This window comes from Seriola aureovittata, chromosome 12, assembly GCF_021018895.1.
Source record: "Seriola aureovittata isolate HTS-2021-v1 ecotype China chromosome 12, ASM2101889v1, whole genome shotgun sequence".
NCBI lineage: Eukaryota > Metazoa > Chordata > Actinopteri > Carangiformes > Carangidae > Seriola > Seriola aureovittata.
This window is the reverse complement of record NC_079375.1, coordinates 17,183,832-17,206,265: the sequence shown is the minus strand read 5'-3', so window position 1 is coordinate 17,206,265 and position 22,434 is coordinate 17,183,832. Positions and strand designations below refer to the sequence as shown.

Sequence of the window (22,434 nt, the reverse complement as noted above, 5' to 3'; positions counted from 1 at the left end):
TTCAAGACCCTGTTAGTCATTCAAGCCTTTGACTTCCAAACAGACTACAGTTAATGTTGTTTCACGCTCCACCATATTCTTCAGTGAGGGAGGGCATAGAGCAGCTCCCACTGGGTGTTGAACAGTCAGTGTGTCCTCTGAGCACAGTCCCCATTATGTAAGGACAGAAGGGGACAAAGAGCTTCACCAAGCTCGGATCTCTCCAGTGCCTGAATTGGGAACGTAGATATCCAGGAGCAATGTTTGCTCATTTTATTGGGAACAATGTGCCCACAGGAGGCTTGTGTTGCCCTTGAATCATTCTTTAAGAGTTTGGCCTAAACTTGGCAGACTTTTTGTTTTTAACTGGGCATGAGCTGAGAATGAGATGGAAGGAACTTTGATTATTTATTGACATTAAGGGAGAAATATGTCAATCTGCAGACTCATTTTGATAATGTTAGGCTTAATTTGGAAGAATCAATTTATCCAGATCAAATACTTTTCAATCAGTGGTAATTGAAAGAACTCTTAACACAAATGATGAACTCTAACTAGTTGTGAGGCCATATCCTTGGGACTAATGAGCAGTGACAAATCAACGGAGTGAGAGTGTGCATTTGGTCAATTAAGTCTGCAGACAAGCTCATTATAAGCAAGACTAAAAGAACACATGACACCACTGTAGTGTTCAGTATGTGTTCTGTCTACTGGACTATGAGAACGTACTGCACATCCACAGACACATGCATAAATCGAAACACTTTGTAACATGAACAAACACAATAAACAACTTAAATCTACTAAGAGTTGGTTTTGATTTTGATAAGAGCATATGTGCATAGCGCTCGACTATAGGCACTGGAATTAAACTTGAAACACACACAATACACACAATACTAACATGCTGATGTTGAGCAGGTACAATGTTTATCATGTCCACCATCTTAGTTTAGCATGTTAGCGTGCTATAACTATCGTACCTGAAAACTCTTCTAGTGAGATGATAGTAATGTCTTGTGTTATCAGTATCTATGGTGATTTATAAGTCATATGATTGATGGTTGGACTGTATATAAGGACAGTCAAAAAAATTTGATGAATAAAACACGAATTGTGCCATCATATGTCATATGAATATAAGATGCACCACATAATGCAGCCCTGTGTACCATTTGACACCCTGACTTTATCTTGCTCAACCTACCCACGGCAAAGGTTACAGACCTTATGTCCAATTCAGTGTGATTACTGATGGGAACAGCGATGTGTGATTCAGCTGGAAAAGTCCCAGCAAAGGTATGAGTCAACATTGCCACTAGTCTGTTTACCAACACTAAAGGTGGCCTGCAACCACCTCGTCCTGACGTAACCCAATCATCTCTACTTTTTCTGTTTATGCAGCTCCTTGTTAGTGGCCATTATGTCGTGTAAAGTGGGGATTTTGCCTCAAAGCTTCACAATAGACACACACAGCAGCAGGATACATACTTGCCTCCTTCAATGAACAATATAGGTTGACGGAAGATTATTATCTGTTATCTGAATATTGTCTGTTAAAAATAAATTATTGACAAAGTGGCCATGTGTGTCTTAAGTGCTTGATACAAAGGGTGCTGCTGATGGTCAGCTCTTCTGTAAATCTGCATGATGCCCAGTCTGTCTGACAGACTACAGTCTTCATCTATAGAGCAGAGCTGACATAAACGCCATCTCCAAAGTACAGTGGCGCTCTCTGCTGGTAAATCATGAAACAGATTTTCAGGCAAAAGAGAATCCATAGCATCTCAAATAAAATCTTCATATTACATTTGTGGCATTTTTTGTAAATGTTTTTAAATGTGAAAAACCAAAACCATTTTGCAGTTTTTGTTTATAGAGGTATTGCCCTAGTTCATCGAAAATATGTGGGATTGGTGAATTGTAACTCCTTTGATAAAGAATAAGATGAAATTTTAATCAATTCCAACATGGCTTACAATTTACCACAACCTGTGGCATTCTCCTCCTCTCGGCACTGTCCTGGGATGTGACAGCTGTATGGCACGTGGTAATGTCAACCCAGCCTCAGTCAACGCCTCTGAGTGACACTCAATGCTTTTTGTTTTTTCATTCTCCAGCACCTGTGCTTGGCTGTCAGACAGTTTAGAGCATGACTCTGCTGCCATCACAGCAAAGGAACAACGGGCCTCTGTGACAAAGGTTCCCCGACGCTGCCCAGGGGACCCCAAATGTGGAGGCAGGTAGGTCTTTATTTCAATCAGGGTCAAAGGTTATGCTTCATCACAGTAGAAGCTAGACAGCGGTATAATAGTAACATCAGGCATTTTTCTTTTTGTGTATTATTTATATGTAGCGTGTATCCACCTGTCTCTTCAGTGGCATTGCTTCATCTATTTATAGTGGCTAGGACATTAGCTCAGCGTCCGTTTAGAAATGTCATGTAAGACAGAAGGGCCTCACAGCATTCATCTGTAAATGTGAAGGTCAAGAAGTTGCTTAAGTTTTATTCATAAACGGGAAAAGTTGACCTTTTACTTGTATTGTTTTGCGCAGCAAAAATGGGACACTGACGAGGCAATGTTAATAACTTTTGTTCAACCAAGTGAAAAGTACTGCACAACAGTATTAACATTGTTGAATCATCTTGTTTTTGGAAGGTAACAGCTGGCAAGACAAGCATTTCTAAAAAATACCAATAATCCATAAGCTTAACTGGCCTCTGACTCCAGATTTGTGTGATATGTACATGTCTATATATCCTAAATCATTTTAAAAACAAACAAGTTTTGAGCTGCTTCCATCTTCCTCTCTCTTTCTCTCTCTCTCTCAGGGAAGGGATGGAAGAAAGCTATGAGACATTTGAGGAGGAGTTAGGGCCACCAAGAGCAGATCCTCCTCCACAGAAGCCTGTTCGACAGATCCACAGACCAGGTGGCAACACACACACACACACACACACACACACACACACACACACACACACACACACACACACACACACAAACAAACACATACACAAACACACAAACAAACACATACACACACACAGAATTTGTAATGCCTGCATATAAAAGCCATTATCCATTGTGCATTTATTGTACAACTCTATAAATACTTGGGAGCAGCAGCTCGGGGAACCACTGAAATATGACTCCTGGTCAAAAGCAACACAGTGATAATGCAGCTCAGCTGAGTTGGATGGATGGTTGGTGTTCAGATCATTTCACCAGTCAGTGGGGTGTAAGCCACAGTCCAACTAAATACACACAAACTTCTTGTGAGACAATGCTTTTAAAAGTCTAATAAGACCTGTCCAGACTGAAATAACTTGGTACAGTCTAACCCTAACCCTGACTTTTCATCTAGTACAACCAAAAGCTCATTTTAATTTGTCCAGTACTTTCCTCAGCTGTACTTTGTGTTAAGTGCTAATTAGCAAATGCTAGCATGGTAACATGCTAAACTAAGATTAAGAACATAGTGAACATTATACCTGCTAAACATCAGTATGTGATCATTGTCACTGTTAGCATGCTTATATTAGGCTAGTATTTACCCCTAAGCACCACTGTGCTGAGTACAGCCTCACAGAGCTGCTAGTGGTGTATCTGTAGTATAGCTTAAACTTTGGCAAGTGGACTTGTGTTTTGTGTAAATTAGGTTAATAAAATGAAACATATGTTCAGCCAACATGAATGTATACATATGTGGACAAATAAACCCCAGATTGAGGGACTGGCCGTTTGGGCTTTTGTTTGTTTATGGTTTATGATCAGTAAATCTCCATCTGTCTGTTTCAGAAATGTACGCTCCAAGAAAAATTAGAGAGGTTAGTTGGAACAACATGAACAAATTTGTGTGAATATCTGTAATATCTCTTTTCCTCAAAGCTACATGTTGTTCTCCAATAGGAAATGGCTCCAGTTTCAAAGCAGCCAAGATCAGAACTCAAGACTTTACCCAGAGAACCCAGCTTCCCCAGGACAAGTGAGTCACTCCCATCCTTCTCTGCAGCCCTTGTCAGCTTCTAAAGGAAACAGTTCAATACTTTGGGAATTATTTTGATTCACTTTCTTGTTGAGACCACTTTTAAGTCAGAATGGTAAGCAGGAGCCAGCAAATGGTTAGTTTAACTTGGCACAAAAAAACAGGGAGAAACAGCGAGCTTCACTCTGTCCACAGGGGACAAATGTAACTACCAGCATCTTAAATTCCCATTAATAAAATCTCCTTTGTATGATCCGTACAACGATATTTCCTTTACACTTTGGTTTTTGTAAGAATTGAATAAACAAATTATTTGTTAATTAGATTAGATCTTGTTTTTGTTTGACTGGCTGCTGGCTTTAGCTTCACATTGAGCATGCAGACATGACAGGCATGACATCTTCTCATCAAACTCTCAGCGAGGAAGCAAATAAGTATATTTTCAAAGTTTTTCCTGTCACTTTTTCATACATTCTTACACTTCTTCTTCTCCTTTTCATCCTCCCTCAGCATCCTTGCATAAAGCCTTGTCCATCCAAAACCTGACGCAGATTGAAACACCGTGGGAGAATGTCACTCTGAACCGATGTCTGTTTGTGGCCATTACCATCCTGGTGCTGACCTCAGGCTTTCAGAGGCTTCATGGCAAGTAGACTAGCAAGAAAAAGTAAAATGTGCGATACAAAATCTGCATGCCTGATGTAACTGAGTGGTTTCTTTTAAAAACAGAAACTTTGCGTGGTCAGGGGACAGTAGAGGAGGAAGAAGTTGGACTGACGGTGAGGCGGTCAGGCACATTGCGACACAGAGGGCAACCACCTGAGGTAAATTACTGTTAATTGCTTTGTTATTCAATCTGGAGAGATAAACACCTGAACATTTACAGTGTAAATTCTTTCACCCACTTCATGTGTTCTCCCCCCTCTAGCCTGAGACATCTCTGTGGGAAGTCATGTTTTGGTGGCTGCCAGACTTTGATGACGAAGAGGATGAGGAGGATGAGGAGGACGATGGAGAAGTCAGAAGAGGGATGTCAAAGAAAGGAGCAATGGCAAGAACATCAAGAGGTCTCAGAAACAAGCCGCTGCCAGACAAAAAACTCATGAAGCAAAGAGATGGGAAATTAAAGGACAGGAGAGCCCAGAAAACCAGGGATGAAGAAACCAAAGACAAGAAAGACAGAGATAAAAAGAAGGATGTTGAAGAAGCAGTGAGCGAGGAAGATGAAGACGATGGGGAGACAGCGCCCAAGAAGAGTAGAAAGTTGGAGGAAAAGAAAGAGAAGAAAAAATCTCAAAAGGGATGAGTTGATTCTTTCTATCAGACACAAATTAATTTTCTAATTCACCTACATTGATTTAATATTTATTAAAGGAGGTAAAAACTTTTTTGTCAAATACTGACACTCAAAAATGATCTCTGCCTTCAGTTAAATCGCTGAACTTGTGTTACAGCTTTTTTGTTGTTTTGCTTGATTGATGACTGTGTGAAAGAGCTTTGATTTACCAGTGAAGTTGTTTGCAGTTTCATGGACTTGATAATGCTGCTTCATTTGAAATGTTCATGTCATTACTTGATTGTTTTTTTTTTTGTGTTAAAAGACTTGAGACCTCTGTGGTCGGCTACTGATGAAGCCAGAACTCTCCAATTCACACAGAAGGGAAAGACTAGGGGCAACAAGGATCAAGCTTTTGTTTCTATTCAAAATTTTGACCAATATGTCATTTTTGACCCCCACTTGTGTTATCTGAGCTGCTTCCAAGAGCCCAGTTAAAGGGTCTTCTTTGGTTAATTCATGCCTATATGATCACAAGTAATTCTGAGCATAAATATTTCAGGAACTTCTGTGTTGCTCTTCTTTTTACAAAATGTGTTTCTTCTGCTATGACCCACTCACACGATCACTTGATTCATCCATAAATCGTTCTGTGTATGATGACTTCGTAAAAGCACAGACTTCAAGATGCAAATGTTTTTTTTCTCTCCACGCCATTTAATTACAAAAACAGACTCTTAAAAGATATTTGAGCCTAAGCATTTATACAAAACAGTGTGGTCACTATTACACTGTGAGAATAACAGACTGTCCTGCACATTTACATAAACCAAACAAATGGATTTTAAACATCATCTGAAGAAATAATAAAACTGAATGTACCTGCCGTATCGAAAGCAAGACAGACTCTGTCGACAGGCAGGGCAGTGTGACTGCAGCCCAGGAAAGATAGAGATCCTAATCCACTGATAGATGATCAATTATTAGACATTGTAAGGCCGTCAGGTGGTGGTGGCCTCATCGGCATGGGGGGCATGGGCATCTGGGGGGCACCTGGGGCACCAGGTGGAAGAGGGGGGACGGGCATCCCTCCTGGCGGGGGAGGAGGCATACTATCATTTAGTGACCGAGGTCCAACTCCACTCATGAGAGGAGGGGGGCGCTTCACCCCTGCAGGAGGTGCTGGACCACTGGACTGAGGAATAGCTTTCTCCATTTTGAAGTGAAACTGCAGGAAGAACTGGGAGGAAAAACACAACATGAAAGATGGGTTAAATCACATACCTCCTCTTTTCAAAATAAAATACTTAGGTTGGATTTGTGGTAGTAAATGTTCATCAGCTTATCAGTACCTGTTTAGTTTCTCTGTTCCAGTGGGTCCAGAAGCGGTTTTCTGCTTTATCAATTTCTCTACTGGGGACCTAATAGAGCAAAACAGTTCATGTCACAGCAAGAAGAAGAAATATTATAAAAGCAGAGAAACAGAGGTGCAGCTTCCACTCACCTTGAAGGCAATAGTCTCATATGGCTCAGCAGCAAGCAGCAGGTACTGCCAGCGACGATCAGGGGGCTCAATTCGCTGTTCGTAAGCAGACATGAAACGATGCCTTGGTCCAATTCCTTCAGCGATCTCTGGGTAATCGATCTGATGGACAGAAAAAAGAAAACAGCTTGTTTACAGATTTGCCTTTTGAGGGTCATATCTCAGTGTTCAACAAAAAAGAGATTCCCGCCAAACACACCAACCTGGAATAGTAAAGACTGCTGTCCCGTCTCAGGGTCTCTCTGTTTGGTTACTATAAAGAAGAGAGAGACGAGGACCATGTGTTAAAATACAATCTAGTTGCAGCGAAACTAAATAATGACTGCACTGACACATAACCATGAGGCCAGCGTACCTTTGTAGCCTGGTCGACCAATTTTGACAAACTTCTTGACCTCAACTTTGACTTTCGCTGGAGCTGGCTGAGCAGGAGCTTCTTTGGCCTCTTTGGCAGCTCTTCGTGCTCTGAAACAAACAATGCATAAAGTTTATTTTTCACTGTTTATCAACACACTAGACACATCAAGTTTGATAGGTTTCTCAGTCATAGGTGAGTTTGGTGTCACTGTAAACAACATAAACATCAAAAACTTAACGTGAACTGAACAGCTACAGTTATGTGTAAAGGCACATTTAGTTGTGACAGAGCAATAACTCTGATCTTGGCACACAGCTGTGTGTTGAACACATGAAAGTTCAGTAAAGCTGAACCAAAACCTAAGTGACAAAGCAACAGCCTCTACATTTCCAAGTGTGACACGAGAAGGTAAAACAAAATGTGGACTTACAAGTTGGTCTGATGTTTCTTTCCTTGTGTGTGAGCTAAGTAGCTGCCCTGTAATGCAGAAGAAAGCAGTTTGTAATTGATAAGACACTTGAGTAAAAAGAAATGACATCAAATTCAGATAATCTAGGAACATTTCATTTGGCCTGCTCACCTCATTGTTATGAAGTGTCAGACAAAGCTTGCACTCATATGATCCTAAATGATTTTTCATAAAATATGGATCTTTGTTGATGTCAATGGTCTCCAGGGCCAGCTGACGTAACCGCTCCCGTCTGTCACGGTTACTCTCAGAGGCAGACGCCACTCCACCGCTCCCCGTCTTCCCTCCAGCTCGATGCTGGAAATCCATCTTTGCAAGGTGATGGACTCAAACACGCAGACACACCCACACCTGAGTGTCCAGTCAAAACTGGACCAGTACTCTGAGTAGGTCCTTCCTGATTAACTGGGGAAACATAGAACACACATTGCTGCCAAGGAAGTACTTTCATGTGTGCCTGGATTGTTTGAGAGTTTCACCAAGTTACTAACTCCATATTAACTGTAAACTTTATATAATGTACTTTAATGCTCATAAAACACACTATGAGTTGAATGTTAGTACATGTTTTAAATGCACTTGAGGAGCTGATAAAAGGAAATAACAGTGCATATTCTTTACGCTATGTTAGCTTGCATAAGATTGGTCGAACTACTGGGAAGTAAAGCAAAAAGATAACAGCAAAGTTGTTTGAATACATATTTCTGAATTACATGGGATCATTTACCACAACAAATATATTAGTTTTGTCATTCTGCAACACAAAAACATCCCATTGAATGAATCTCTTCAAACTCCAGTTAGCTGCTAATGCTAAGCTAATGGTGGCACCACGTAGGAATGAATGGCTTTTAACAAATACGAATGATTAAACTACGCGTAAATCGTAACTTGTTCCAATTATGTGATAATGAATCAGTTAGTTGTACGACAAAAATGATAAGTATACACGAGAAGACCTTATAAAGAGTTTTCTTTGTCCAAAACACTCACCAACACAACGTTTGGATCACGCCAATGTAGACTTCTACTGCGCATGCCCGAGTGACTTCCTCTTCTTCTTCGGTTTTCGGGCTTGGCAGCTTTAGGTGTATTACCGCCACCTCCTGGGTTGGGGCGAGGGCCGGGCTCACTTTCCTGGCAAAATGAAGATGTTTTTTGATTTCCTTGGATCAATAAAACAGTTGTCACTACAACTGACTGGTACCTACATCATGAAAGTATGGCTGGTCTCTGTTTCATATGCAATTTCCTACTGAAATAATCTCGTATGATATCTGGTTTTACATGGAAGAAAATCTTCAAATTTAGCCTGAATTTACAAAATTTTTGAGTTATCAGGGATTTAAAAAAAAACTTTTAAAACACAATTACACACATTTACACATTATTCACATTTTTAGATAGATATATTGATAGATATATACTTTCATTTATTCATTCCCTAGGGGAATTGCAGGTGTTCAGCAGCTCATAATCATAACAACAACAACAACAATAATAATAATAATAATAATAATAATATGCAATAATATGTACTAGTTTAATATTTTTCGTAATATTCTTGTCTATTGTTACACAATTGTATTATTGGGGTTATGGTTAGTGTATTATCTCTGGCTTCGTTTGTTGGTCCGTTTATTTGTTCTTTAAATTATACAAATGTGTATACACTATATCTAAGTTTTAAGAGAGCGTGTAAATGTGTAAACGCGCTGTTCGTCTAGTTTGGCCCTCACCGTCCGCCGTAGTGATACCAGTGAGGAGTGTCTAGTATATGTGTAGTGTTTAACATGAAGGACAGGTCCTACACCCCTGTACTTGCTTGACTGCAGAAATGACAAAACTCACTCCGTCACATCTGGGACACATCAGATAACGAACTAACGACCTGAACTTCACGGCTGTGAGAATTAAATTACTGCTTCGTCCTGTTGTTAGCAAGCTCCGTTGTAATGTTCTCGGACGGGGAAATGGGTGGACTGTAGCCACAGTGTTTTCTGTAGCTGTCTGTCTTCAGCCGGTGTGTATCTGCGTCAGCGGCCGTGATGCGTTTTAACGAGAAGGAGCTGGTTTCTCTGAGCCGCCAGCCTTCAGAGATGGCAGCTGAACTGGGGATGCGAGGACCCAAGAAAGGAGACGGTAACTCGGGAGTATTACATTGATTCAGCTCTCATCTCACATACTTCCCTTTCGTGTAATGTAATGTGGTCAGCTTCATGTAATGTGAATGTGGACATCAGTTTGTGGTGGGACCAGACAATGTTTGAGTCATTCATCTGCAGGCTGTGTTGTGATGCTTCATCTCACTTTTGTTTTCAAACAGTTGTTAAGAAGAGGCTGGTGAAACTCGTCGTTAACTTCCTCTTTTATTTCCGGACCGATGAGGAAGAGGTGAGTTGAATCAATATTTGAACACCTCACCTATAATGGAAATGAAATTGTTGCATCAATGTAAAGTCAATATTTAATTGTCAGCCAATCGGAGCGCTGCTGCTGGAGCAGTGCCGGGTGGAGAGGGAGGACAGCCAGAGCTTCTCTATTGGTGAGTTACAGTATCCTCAAAGCTACATCCCCATTTCACATCCGCTAACCCACAATTTCTCACCCTTACATGTTTGTGCTGATAATTATTCCAACTGCGTTGTTGATATGCCGCTGAGCAGCTACAGAGAAATGTTTGAAAGTCCAGTACTTGTGGCTTTATATCACAGTTTCTGTGTATGTGTGGTTATGTATTTCCATTTAACTCTTGTTTTATCTGTTTGTAGCATTCCTGGATGAAGCAGAGAGGAAGTATTTGTTCGAGTGTGACTCTGAAGAACAGTGTCGGGAGTGGATGGACTCCATTATCAAAGCCAGGTAGCACTGATTCTTTTTCTCCGTCAACTGCCATGAAAATGCCAGACATTCAAGGATTTGCTTTGTCATAAAGTATATGACAGTAGGTTGAATATCTTTAGGTTTTTTGGACAGTCTGTCGGACAAAACAGGTACATTAAAGATTTATAGACTTAATAGCAACAACAATCGATTAATTGAGAAAATAATTGGCAGTCTAAATAAATGCATCCATACATGTTGGATATGGCCATTAAGTCTGAAAGAAGACCAAAGGAAGTACGTCTGTATTGTTCCAACATAATTACACTACTATTCATATGAGTGAATGTTAAAGCAAGACATTGCATGATGCTATTTGAGCACTATGGGTAGAATCACATGAGAGAAACAGTTACAAATGAATAATGCAGCTGTTTCCAGAGATGTAATGTTAACAATGTGACTTGTGTAGAGCATCACTACTTGGCCTTGTCCTGTGTTAAAGCTTACTGGGAAAACAATAATGCTCCCAAACAGGGGATAATATGAGGGGTTCTCAGAGATCCAGCCTTTTATTTGTGTTCACCACTATGACGATGCTCCCTTTATGAGCTGGGCTAACCTGGCAGGCACGGTTCAGCAACTTTTGCATTTATTTTCCATATTTGCCAAGTTATACTGTATTTAGACACTATTTGACAATTAAAGCTTTAATCTTTACTACATTTACTTGGAGACTTTTTTTTCCTGATCAGATGTCAAATTAACTTGTTATCTCATCTCTTGCAGTTATGAGTTCATGAGGAAGAACCTGATATTCTATCGAACTGAAATCCACAGGCTCACTGGCAAGGTGAGACCCTTCACAGCAGCATGACGATGCACTACATGCCACACAGATGGTGCTTCTATCCAGCACTGTCATACCATAGGAATGCTTACAGTGTGAAATACACTGGTACTGTATCATCAGTTTAAGCAGAAGATAGATTGGCAGGCAATATAGGAAGTTTCAGTGGTTTGGATAAGGGAAAGGTTTTGCTGCTGGGAATTAGGACACAATGTCAATATAATGGAAACACAGATGCATTTTCAACTGTCAACTTATAAGAAACATATCTTTTCTAACCTGGTAAGTTTGGATGATCCACGGACCTCAGTGTAAACATTTCTTCATTAATAGATGGCTGTGGTCAAAAAAATAGTCCTCAATCAAAACTGTTCATCAAACAGTCTTTACACTGTATTTTGATGGAGGCACAAGTTTCAAAGATTTAAAAACGTCACCAAATCAAACCAAACCTTGTGTTCACATCTGGGTAAATGGTAAAATACTGTATGTTGTTTTTTTTTTTTGTCTCTGTGCCTTGCATTTGATTTAAATGAACGAACTTATCTAAAGTTTGATTGTTTCTATAACAGCCATCATCTGCTTTCTCCGCAGGACCCTTTGGAGCAGTATGGTATATCAGATGAAACTCGCTTCCAGGTCAGCAATGGGCTGCAACTTATGCCTAGAGATACCTCCTCGCTGTAGACCAGTGTCCTGCCATTCCAAAATTCACTCCTCACTGGTTTGAAAGCCATTGCATTATCATTCACACTCTCGACTTTTAGATTTTCACTGCTTTGAATGTATTTAGTTTATACCCAGACTTGTGCATATGTTATAAGCAGGGTACCTGAGGCCATGCAAAGTGATAATTCATTGTCATCGTCGGTTCTTACAGGTAATGCGGGGCTTTTGAAAAATCAACACTGTCTTATTTTTAGTTTAGGGGGTTTTACATGCCATTTCATTTTCAGACCTCTGCCTTAGTTCATCAGTTGTCTGTGTAAAATATCTTTTATTCTGTCTCTGCTGGACAAGCTGTACATTTAGACGTCTACGTGCTGTAGAGCTGGGGCTGTGACTTTCTTTCAGGGCTATTAGTAATATTAGCATGACTGTTTAACAAGAATCAATCCTGGACATATGAACAATTGTTAAAATTAATGTTAATCAAGTAAGTGCACACTGTTAAAGAAGCGCAGGATCATTACATCATTAGAAAACCTTTGGCAGTATTTACTGTCCTAATATGAACTGCATGAGCCCTTTGATCTGCTCAGTTGAGCCACATTTTTCTCCATTTTTGTTTATGAGAAAGAAGATTTTTAGAGGTCTATGTATGTATTTATCAGCCATCTGATTTAGAATATTTAGTTTTAAAAGCTATACTTTTGCACATATTACTTTACTGGGTGTACCTTTTTTTTTTTTTTATTAGAATTTCAATTATTTACTTGAACCTTGTACCTTTTCCGTGGCACTTTGAATCTGATTCCTTTAGGTAAGCTGTTGGACCATGTTTGGAAACAAGACTCTTCACATGATTTTTAAAATATCACACCAACTTCTTTGTCAGTGTAGGGTAATAGTCAGTTCAAATTTTGTGCTTAATCACATTTCACGATAAGGCATCGCTGTATCCTGCAGATTGGTGAAATATTTATTTCAGCAGTCAGGTGTCTACTCACAAGCAGGATATGTTATTTAATGTGTCTCCAGTTTTAAAACTTTTTGCACATCAGATGTGTTTAGTCTATTTTACTTAATGTTAGATTGTATTTGTTTTATTGGTATCTCTTTTTTTTTTTTTTTTTTACTAATAAAGCCATTTGAAGGATATTGTAAATCCCTGTAGTGTGTCATCTATTAATTATCTATTAACCAAAATGAAAACATTTGCTAACACCAAAATGTTATTTTTAAATATGTGGATTCACTCATGGCAGGTTCAATAATTCAGTACAACTGCTGTGAGTGATGGTTTCAAAATGTCTGCAACTTGTATCAGTCACATAGATTGAATATAACAGCTACCATCAGTGATATAAAAGCCCATGTTGCTCTGCACTGTATGTAACACTTAGGATGAAGTGTGCAGAATGAATCAGTAGATAAAACAAAAGATTGAAGCTTAAAAATGGATAAATACAAACAGCTGTTACCTCTAGAGATATTTCCCTGTGTGACAGGATCTTAGTTTATAAGCAGTGTGCCACTTCAAATTAATTGGTGTGTTAACTCTTACGCATACACGTTTATTTTACTATATTCATGGGGACCCGTCATTGACGCAATACATTCTCCAGCCCATTAGCCTAACCTCAACCATCACAACTAAATGCCTGCCCTCAACTCTAATCCTAACTCTCAAACGTCAATTTGGTCCACATAAAGCTGTCGAGGATCCCACAGGTATCATGGGGATCCAGGTAGACACACACACACACACACACACACACACACACACGTATCTTTGTGATAACCCTAACTTTAACCATCATCACAACTGAAAGCCTACCCCTGACCTAACCTAAACCTACACACAGTGCTTCATACTGTTGCCACAGGGCTCTAACTTAACACTAAACAAGAAAAACGCGTTTACTGAAGTGAAAGCATACGTGTGCGTGTGTGCGTGCGTGTGTGTGTGTGTGTGTGTGATAGAGAGAGAGACAATGAGAGAAAGAGACACGTTTCCTTAGCAACGCAAAATGTGTGATTCAAAAATAGCGACGTCACATCCTTCCCGTGGTGCTTAGCGAACCCAAATTGAACGATCGGCAAAAGAAAAACATTTCTATCTTATATGCTCTGTTTTTAAGAGTAAAAGGCACAAAACAAAACATTTCAACTGGAGCTAATTCCGAGAAGAAAACCGATTCAACGGTGCGTAACGAGAAGAGGTTATCGGGGCAAAGTAGGTGTTAATACGAGTGTAGATTGTGAACAAACAATGTTGCTAATGCATTAGCCGGGTAGCTAGCTTATCTTTCGTTAGGTCAGCTGAGCTAGCGGTAGCATTAGCATAGTTCCGTATGCTGGAAGGTTGGTTATTTTGGTTATTTTTAATGTTGTGACTTGTCTGTTATCTACAGAACACTTAACAGCAAAAACTTTCACAGTCCACTCATTGTTTAAGTGACTGATCAAGCAAAAATACATAACATTTGCAGAATCTGGCTTCTTAAATGTGACCATTTGCTGTCTTCTTTTCCTACTGTTAAGAAAACAAGCTATTTGAAAACATCACTTATGATTTCATGACATTTTATAGATGGAACAACTAGCAGATAAATTGGAAAATAAACTGTAGATAAAGTGATTGATAAAGACTAATAATTACTTGCAGTGCTAGACAGCAACATTATATATTAGTTCGTTCATCAGTCATTTATGAACTAAGTAGGCTTAGTTATCAGTAGAGCACAGTTGTTTACTTATACTTATACTGTTATACTTTACTACTTTACTGGTAGACTCTTTTTATGACACATTAGTGCTAAATCAGACAAAATGCCACCCAACATGTCGAGTCAAAAACCGTATGTATGATTTTATGATTGTGTTGATCAGTTTTGTGTTATGCTGTTTTTTTAGGCATCATGGATCAGGACTATGAGTGCAGGCTGCTCAGGCAGATAAACATCCAAAATGAAAATGCAAGCCCCATAGTAAGTAAATGATAGACACACTTGTATATTTTTGTCTGTTATGTCCCTGTACTTGTCATTAATAAGCTGTATTTCCTTTGAACCAGTAGGTCCTCCAGACAGGACCATAAAGTAAAAAAGTCATACGGTCTTGACTAGCAAAAGGGATTGTTAAGTAGCGAAGGACTTAAAATGAGCGGAGAGGGTGTTACTCTCCATGTGTTGGCAGAATATATGCTTTAATGGGCCAGTCTCTTTCATTTGACGGTGTTGCTAGTGTTGAGTGAAAACAAGACCTTACTGGCCAAATGACTGGGTTTTTGTGAATGTTGCCTCCTGTTGGTAACACCTTGAACAAATGCACCATCTGCCACCTAAATCATCTTCCTTTTGTTGTTAAGTTTCAAATCATTGTCCAAGGCCTGTTTGTGTTGGTCGCCAGTCAGAAAATGCTTTGTCCTCTCCTCCCTTATGTAGAAAGCTGTAGGAGCAGTACGAGCTCTGACACCCACCAGCTCCCCCCTGTCCTCCCCTAGCAAGCACGGTGATCGCTTCATTCCCTCCCGGGCCGGAGCCAACTGGAGTGTCAACTTCCACCGCATCAATGTGAGTCTGCTGCAATACACCCAGGACTTCACTTTCTTTCCTACCAAAAGAACAGTGGTCTCAGGATGGAAGTGTTGATTATTGCTTACAAAGAATCATTATGTATTATCATTTTCCATCAATGTATCTGTAGTTGTTTAACCTATTTAGTTGACAATGATAATTTTTTAAATTTTGTTTTCTGACAGGAAATTGAAAAGTCGCACAATCAAAATAGGAAAACCAAAGATGGCACGACAGACAGCAACAAAGGTAATGAGTTCTTCTTTATATATCTATCAATCTATATATATATATATATATGTATAGATTGAGTACATATAAATGTAAATATAAATGTAACATGACAAAGTGTGTTGGAATAATTTCATTAGTACACTGGCACCAATGTCATGAGTTATTCTGCTCTGCTACTGAGACGAGTGCACCCTTCCTTCCTTTGCTGCAGACATTTGAACTCTTCTCTCTTGCTGGACGTTCAGCCTTTTGTCAGTTAATGCCCATTTGAATTGGACTGATGGCACATGTATACATTTGATGTGTAATTGAAAAGACTCAGATAGAAAACTCTTAATGATGTAATTTAATTCAGAGTACATTTTTAGGACACAGTTTCAGGGGTTTATTTTTCTCCTCACTGTGATGATGGTGAAATTCTTGTGATTTCAGAATCACCCGTATTATGATTGGTAGTTAGCTTACAGAAATCATTGTGATAGTGATTTATCACAAGTTACCCTGTGACTCTCACCCCAAACACATATGTTCCTCTCTGTTTTCACTGGAGATTTAGTGAGAGTTATATCCCCTTTTCAGCTCATTTTCACAGGCATCCCTGTCTGCTCCAGTCAAACTTGATAATTTGACCTTCTCTTGTTTACTAAGCCTGGGCAGGCTCATGGAAACTGGAGATAAGGACTAAACAAAGTTTAGTGAAAAATTCTCCCTGATCTTTAGAGATGTGAGAGGGGAGCTAAGAAATTGCAGAGGGAGCACGGTGTTTGAACTTAATCATTTCGACAGCCTGGTTTGATTTTCCCCCTTCGCTCTTCCTCTGCCTTCAGCGGATGGCCTGGCTTACTCGGCTCTGCTGAAGAACGAGCTGCTAGGAGCAGGTATCGAGAAAGTCCAGGACCCCCAGTCAGAAGACCGCCGTCTACAGCCATCCACTCCTGCCAAGAGGAGCCTTTTTAGTGTAAAAACGGTTAACATATCTGTAACTTTTATCATACTAGTATTTACAGTGTTTTTTTTCTGCATAAGTAATCATCTGTCTGTGTTTGTAGTACTCTGTGAGTACTAAGAGGGCTCTGCCAGAAGAGGATGGAAACACAGTATCTCCTTATTCTCTATCACCTGTTAGTAGTAACAGGTAATACATTTCCCTTGCTATGTTAACTCTTTCATTGAGGACGGAAAGAGCAAAGCATCCCTTACTATATTGTGTTGTGCATTGCAGCCAGAAACTGCTACGGTCGCCAAGGAAACCTACACGCAAAATATCCAAAATTCCTTTCAAAGTTCTGGATGCTCCAGAGCTACAGGATGACTTCTACCTCAACCTAGTGGACTGGTCGTCCCTGAATGTGCTCAGTGTTGGACTGGGGACCTGCGTCTACCTGTGGAGTGCCTGCACCAGCCAGGTGTGTGCGATGTGTTTGCATTGAGCAAAGTAAAGAGACACAGAGGCCTGGAGCAGTGGTCTTCACCCTGGTTAAAGACAATAGAAGAGTTTAAACTTCTCTCAAATAATGTTTCTAATCACACTAGATCAGTCAGTTAGGGGTTTCACTAGTTGTATGCCATACATATTAACCAAAATACTCTTAAAATGTTATTGAACTGCCTCTTCAATGCCCATGTTAACTCTCCATGTCTTTAGGTGACACGTCTCTGTGACCTTTCTGTAGAAGGAGATTCAGTAACATCAGTGGGTTGGTCAGAGAGGGTGAGTTTTTCTGTTTCCATCTTTACAAACTGTTGTCAGGTTATATTAACCTAAAGAAACCTGACAGAACCCAGACAATTTGAGCCATTGTTGGTCACTTGATGTTCAATAAATATGCAATTTGAGTTTTCGTTCTGTTTTAACCTTTAACAATCTCCTGTTCCTTTTTTGCAACAAATCCTTTTTGAAGTCATAACAGACTCTTCATACCTCAGTGTAATATTCAAAATGTGCTGTCTATTTTTAGGGAAACCTCGTGGCAGTGGGGACTCATAAAGGCTACGTACAGATCTGGGATGCAGCAGCGGGGAAGAAGCTGTCCGTACTAGAAGGACACACAGCCAGAGTGGGTGAGTTGAAAGACGCTGTAAAGAAAAAGGCGGAGACAGTGTCAAGAGTTGAAATATCGCTACTTTCATTCATTTTCTCACAGTTGTTTAGCAACATTTCTCATTCATGGTCAGTGAGTCATCCTCCCTTGATTCTGCGTCTCATTCTCTGCTGCCAGGTGCATTGGCATGGAATGCGGACCAGCTGTCGTCTGGGAGCCGTGATCGGGTGATCCTGCAGAGGGACATTAGAGCCCCACCTCTCCAGTCTGAGCGCCGTCTCCAAGGACACAGACAGGAAGTTTGCGGGCTCAAGTGGAGCACAGACCACCAGCTGCTGGCCTCCGGTGGAAATGATAACAAGGTATGCAGACAGAGAATCTCACCGTCATTTCTGTCAGCTACACATCTGTACCGGGACCACTTTTTCATAAATCGCCACAAATGTACTTCACGCTCTTTTTCCTCTTCCTCTTGTTGTTTCAACCTGCTGTCTGCAGCTGCTCGTGTGGAACCACTCAAGCGTCCTCCCGGTGCAGCAGTACACAGAGCACTTGGCTGCAGTGAAGGCCATCGCCTGGTCTCCCCACCAACACGGCCTGCTGGCCTCTGGAGGCGGCACCGCAGACCGCTGCATCCGCTTCTGGAACACTCTGACAGGACAGCCACTGCAATGCACCGACACCGGCTCTCAAGTCTGCAACCTGGCCTGGTCCAAACACACTAACGAGCTGGTGAGTCACCTGATGTCTTTGATTTGGACAGTGCTGCTGTGAAGTAATTGCAGAGTTAAAACAATGCAGATTGTTTTATGATAAAAGAAGAAAGTGAAAGGAAAAAGTACATTTTTGGGAAATTGCTTGTTCACCATCTTGTTTGGAGTCAGATGTGAAGACTAAAATCTGTTTTACTACTCTACAGCCTGCACATAGCATTTTGTATATTGTGTTTTCATAGTAAAAGTGCCAGCTGTGCACACAATTTTGAAGTTGTCAGGATTGTTTCACTTTTGAGTTGCTCTGTTAACTGTTATTTGCATCAACCTTGCTTCCAATTCTTTAGCTAAGCTGTGTATAATTGTCCTGCAGGTCAGCACCCATGGTTATTCCCAGAATCAGATCCTGGTGTGGAAGTATCCCTCTCTAACACAAGTGGCCAAACTTACAGGACACTCCTACAGAGTACTCTACCTGGTCAGTATTCTGTGTGTTTTGATATAAGTCTGTCTGCAGGACATTGACCCAGAGTAACAGCTAAAACATTCCTGGATAAGACATATTAACCAAACCTCCTCAATCTACAATCAATACCCCATAATGACAAAGCAAAATCTGAATTTTTGTAAATTTATTTAAGTAAAAACTGAAATATCACATGGACACCATCACATCACATATGACTGTTGAAATTTAGCACAGGTGTCACTTATTTCTTTTGATCATCTTTGAGATGTTTCTACACCTTGAGTGGAGCGCACCTGTGGTCAATTCAATTGATTGGACATGATTTGGAAAGGCGCACACCTGTCTGTATGAGGTCTCACAGCTGACAATGCATGTCAGAGCAAAAACCAAGCTATACATTTCTGAATGTTTTTGATTATTAAGCATTCATGAGCGCACACAAGAGAAAACTCTTCACCGATTACACACTGCGCACTTTAAAATCCTGCATATTCAGTGTATAATAATGAGTTCTGTGCAGGCCATGTCACCTGATGGAGAGGCCATTGTGACGGGGGCTGGAGATGAAACACTTCGGTTCTGGAACGTCTTTAGCAAGATGAGATCCACTAAGGTATTTACTCTCTGTTGTTATATTTAGTTTTTTTTTTTTGTATCTATATTCACTCTATTTGTTACATTTGCCTCAATTGGATTTCAAAAACCGTATTACAGTGTTATTATCTGTCTGTGGTCTTTCTCTTACCTTCTTCTGTCTCCCTCCCTCCTTTAGGAGTCAGTGTCAGTACTGAACCTCTTCACGAGGATCCGGTAGTAAGCGCACCCCTGTACTATGAGGGAATAAAGCCGGGAGGGGAATTTATCTTTGCATGTATCAAGCTGTAAATGGGCCCCGTCTTTGAGCATTCACCTCAGTAGTCTACAGAGGGCACCCCCTCGATTGCCCTTAGTTTTTTTAGCCAAGTCGTAGCTGGAGGTGGAGAGGAGCGGGAGAGATGCACAGCCTGAGTGTCGAGGGCAGGGGACTTACAGTACATACAGTATTCCACCTTCTCCTGAATAATGATGGAGCCACTGCCTCCTCCAACAGACCAGAGATCTCTGAAGAGGAGGAGAATTTGGGGCGTCATTTCCCCATGTGATTATGTTTTGTTTACAGACTGATGTTGTGCATACCTGCCAAATATTGAGTTTGTCATTTTGATTGTCTATTTATTTTTTGGTTTTTTTTTTTTTTTACATAATTTTTAACACATACTCTTATTAGTGTGTTTGTTTTGAAGGCTGGTAGATTTCCTTTTATGTGTGTAACTGCAGTTTTTGGGCTGATCTGTGGAGTATGTTTGGCTTTGTTCAGGTTTGCAGAAAAATCCAAGCTTGTCTTTTTGTATTTTAGGGAGGGGTATATCATGTTTCATGTACACGGATAACAGATTTCATAATTCTGTGCCAGTCTAACAACTGTTGATGATTAACAAGGGTTGGGCGAATGGGCCTGATCTCCCTTTTCCTTTATATTTTACAAGTTCATTTTACTCAAATGATATTAAGCAGTATTGGCAAATATTGTTTCATGATTTCTCAAGAAAAGTCGACGCATCGTAGAAGAAAATAACTATTTGGTAACACTGCACATTAGATCAGTTGCTTACAGAAAATTAGAATTTAATGTGATTTGTGTGGAAGCTTTTCACTCATCTTGTTTCCTTACTTTCTTAAATGGAAACTAAGGCGAGGAAAAATTAAAACAAAAACACTTTGGTTTATCTTTGTGGTTTGTAACAGTAAAAACATTTGGGAATAAACCAGACAGTTTAATGCTGGTCTGTGCAGAGCTTCTGCTTTGTGCTGTGTACGCTAAGATATTCAAGCTTGGGGCACTTGTCTTTTGCTACTTCAGACCATTTCTGTGTTGAGCAGTCATGCTATTGTATTTTTTTATCTAAAAAAAAAAAAATCATATCTGCAACATTCTCTCCCAGTTCTGTTTTCTCTTCCCCCTGTTTGAATGTTTGAGTCAGCTAGCGTGCCACATTTAAATGAATGCTATTTATTTGTGTTGTGAAAGGGTCTTGTACAGAGGTGGCGTGTTTGTTTACTAATGTTATCGGAGGGAAGCTGATGGGCAGTTTCACTGTTAAGCTCTGTGGAAATTTCTTTTAATGCCACTTCAGAATCAAGACAATGCTGCCAACTTGAATTACAGAAAGAATGTTAAAAAGAAAAATATTTCTGTACTGAGAGATAATCAACAATTAAATGACCATATCTTCTACCCTTTTGTCGCTGCTGTTTTATTATACCACTACCAAAGAGTGGACATCTTGAAAATCTGTCTTGCTGCGAACCACCAGGTTGTAAGTCAGTCTCCCTACCTATTTCTACCAAACATGAAAATCTTTAACAATGGTTAACAAACATGTAAGATACCCATTTTTTGAAAAAAAGGCAAAAAAAAATTCCCCCAAACAGCTAGGAGTTGGAGGTATTCAGAAAATACTCAGAAAACACATTTGACTGATGGAAATTGGATATGATATTTCAGTGACATCTTGAGGGAATTTCTTCAAATTTTGCACAAATGTTTGGACTTGAGGCTGAACTGATCAGATTTTGGTGGTCAAAGGTCACCATGATTAATAACTCAAGAATTCATATAGAATTTCACTGGACTCGTCCTGTAACGGCTGATGAAAGAAAGTTTTTCTTGATTACATTTTTTAGATCCCAAAACCTTTTTTTTTTTTTTTTATCTCTCTTTGCTGTTTACTATTTACTTTTTCAAGAGCTTGTTAAGAGTTCCAGATGAATTGTATACTGTTATATTTTGCTATTAGAAAGCAATGCTTTGTGGTGTCCCAAAACTTGGAGGTCAGTCATATATCCGCTTCTCGCTCACATCAATACTCTTCATACTGAGAGAAATAACTACCAATGGGTGAAATTGTAAAAGGAAAACCAACATTGTGTGTCTTCGAAAGGCGTTGGGCCACCGTCAGCTGCCATAACGGATTCAGTGCTCCTTGGGTGAGTCTCTGAAACGTTCTTCTGAAAAATAGTGCCTCACTTGGTGTTTTGATGGTGGTGTCATAACATCAGTCCATCTCCAAGGTGTTCACTTGGGTTAAGTCATGGTAACTACGAAAGCTGTAGCATATAATTCACACAGTTTACATATTGTACAGAACAATTTGGATTTCTCCTTTTGTCGCCTGTCTGAAGGATTTTCAGCAGATGTGGCTTCTTGTGTTGTTCAAATGGAAAGTGAACACCAGAGGGAGCCATCCTATGAGCAGTTTCCAATTCAGTGATTCAGTCCTACACTGCTGCTACCACACCCATACAATCAACCGTAACCATGTTACCTTAAAGGTGAGAATCAGATCACCAGAGGGATATTCCACCACTACTGTTGACTGCCTATATAACAGGCTATATGGAAGGTTA

General features: G+C 40.0%; 4 protein-coding genes across 5 annotated transcripts; 3 read left to right on the top strand and 1 right to left on the bottom strand.

The window, feature by feature from the left end:
- The first annotated feature begins 1,949 nt into the window (after positions 1-1,949).
- On the top strand, positions 1,950-5,948 carry LOC130178701 (junctional sarcoplasmic reticulum protein 1). Its single transcript, XM_056391149.1, has 8 exons — positions 1,950-2,008; positions 2,100-2,222; positions 2,813-2,913; positions 3,783-3,811; positions 3,894-3,969; positions 4,480-4,614; positions 4,699-4,793; positions 4,898-5,948. The coding sequence occupies exons 1-8, from the start codon at positions 1,950-1,952 to the stop codon at positions 5,273-5,275; spliced, it is 996 nt and encodes a 331-aa protein (XP_056247124.1). The 3' UTR covers positions 5,276-5,948.
- sf3a2 (splicing factor 3a, subunit 2) lies at positions 5,942-8,720 on the bottom strand. Its single transcript, XM_056391718.1, has 8 exons — positions 8,609-8,720; positions 7,727-8,020; positions 7,577-7,623; positions 7,144-7,253; positions 6,992-7,041; positions 6,750-6,890; positions 6,598-6,666; positions 5,942-6,485 (listed from the first exon to the last, which is right to left on the bottom strand). The coding sequence occupies exons 2-8, from the start codon at positions 7,922-7,924 to the stop codon at positions 6,222-6,224; spliced, it is 879 nt and encodes a 292-aa protein (XP_056247693.1). The 5' UTR covers positions 7,925-8,020; positions 8,609-8,720; the 3' UTR covers positions 5,942-6,221.
- A 644-nt stretch (positions 8,721-9,364) lies between these two features.
- Positions 9,365-13,123, top strand: plekhj1 (pleckstrin homology domain containing, family J member 1). The gene is made up of 6 exons (XM_056391620.1): positions 9,365-9,757; positions 9,942-10,009; positions 10,094-10,160; positions 10,387-10,477; positions 11,228-11,291; positions 11,883-13,123. Exons 1-6 carry the CDS (start codon positions 9,664-9,666, stop codon positions 11,973-11,975), a joined length of 477 nt encoding a protein of 158 aa, XP_056247595.1. The 5' UTR covers positions 9,365-9,663; the 3' UTR covers positions 11,976-13,123.
- An 881-nt stretch (positions 13,124-14,004) lies between these two features.
- On the top strand, positions 14,005-21,262 carry LOC130179421 (fizzy-related protein homolog). Of its 2 annotated transcripts, none has more exons than XM_056392381.1 (14): positions 14,005-14,156; positions 14,868-14,941; positions 15,398-15,526; positions 15,715-15,778; positions 16,591-16,721; positions 16,813-16,898; positions 16,986-17,169; positions 17,409-17,474; positions 17,722-17,824; positions 17,983-18,167; positions 18,304-18,537; positions 18,892-18,996; positions 19,508-19,600; positions 19,760-21,262. In XM_056392381.1, the coding sequence occupies exons 2-14, from the start codon at positions 14,873-14,875 to the stop codon at positions 19,799-19,801; spliced, it is 1,491 nt and encodes a 496-aa protein (XP_056248356.1). In that variant the 5' UTR covers positions 14,005-14,156; positions 14,868-14,872; the 3' UTR covers positions 19,802-21,262. The 2 variants fall into 2 exon arrangements, with proteins under 2 accessions (XP_056248356.1, XP_056248355.1); XM_056392380.1 differs by having other exon boundaries at positions 14,005-14,187.
- Positions 21,263-22,434: the final 1,172 nt, after the last annotated feature.

Bases quoted from the DNA above. Each gene is read 5' to 3' on its own strand.
- LOC130178701 (XM_056391149.1), top strand. From the start codon at position 1,950: ATGGCTTACAATTTACCACAACCTGTGGCATTCTCCTCCTCTCGGCAC. The intron at 2,223-2,812 runs GTAGGTCTTTAT...TCTCTCTCTCAG, and splicing joins GACCCCAAATGTGGAGGCAG to GGAAGGGATGGAAGAAAGCT. The intron at 4,794-4,897 runs GTAAATTACTGT...TCCCCCCTCTAG, and splicing joins ACAGAGGGCAACCACCTGAG to CCTGAGACATCTCTGTGGGA.
- sf3a2 (XM_056391718.1), bottom strand. From the start codon at position 7,924: ATGGATTTCCAGCATCGAGCTGGAGGGAAGACGGGGAGCGGTGGAGTG. The intron at 7,254-7,576 runs GTAAGTCCACAT...TGTTTGTTTCAG, and splicing joins AAGAAACATCAGACCAACTT to AGCACGAAGAGCTGCCAAAG. The intron at 6,891-6,991 runs GTTGGTGTGTTT...TCTGTCCATCAG, and splicing joins AGCAGTCTTTACTATTCCAG to ATCGATTACCCAGAGATCGC.
- plekhj1 (XM_056391620.1), top strand. From the start codon at position 9,664: ATGCGTTTTAACGAGAAGGAGCTGGTTTCTCTGAGCCGCCAGCCTTCA. The intron at 10,161-10,386 runs GTGAGTTACAGT...ATCTGTTTGTAG, and splicing joins CAGCCAGAGCTTCTCTATTG to CATTCCTGGATGAAGCAGAG. The intron at 11,292-11,882 runs GTGAGACCCTTC...CTTTCTCCGCAG, and splicing joins TCCACAGGCTCACTGGCAAG to GACCCTTTGGAGCAGTATGG.
- LOC130179421 (XM_056392381.1), top strand. From the start codon at position 14,873: ATGGATCAGGACTATGAGTGCAGGCTGCTCAGGCAGATAAACATCCAA. The intron at 15,527-15,714 runs GTGAGTCTGCTG...GTTTTCTGACAG, and splicing joins TCAACTTCCACCGCATCAAT to GAAATTGAAAAGTCGCACAA. The intron at 18,997-19,507 runs GTCAGTATTCTG...AGTTCTGTGCAG, and splicing joins CCTACAGAGTACTCTACCTG to GCCATGTCACCTGATGGAGA.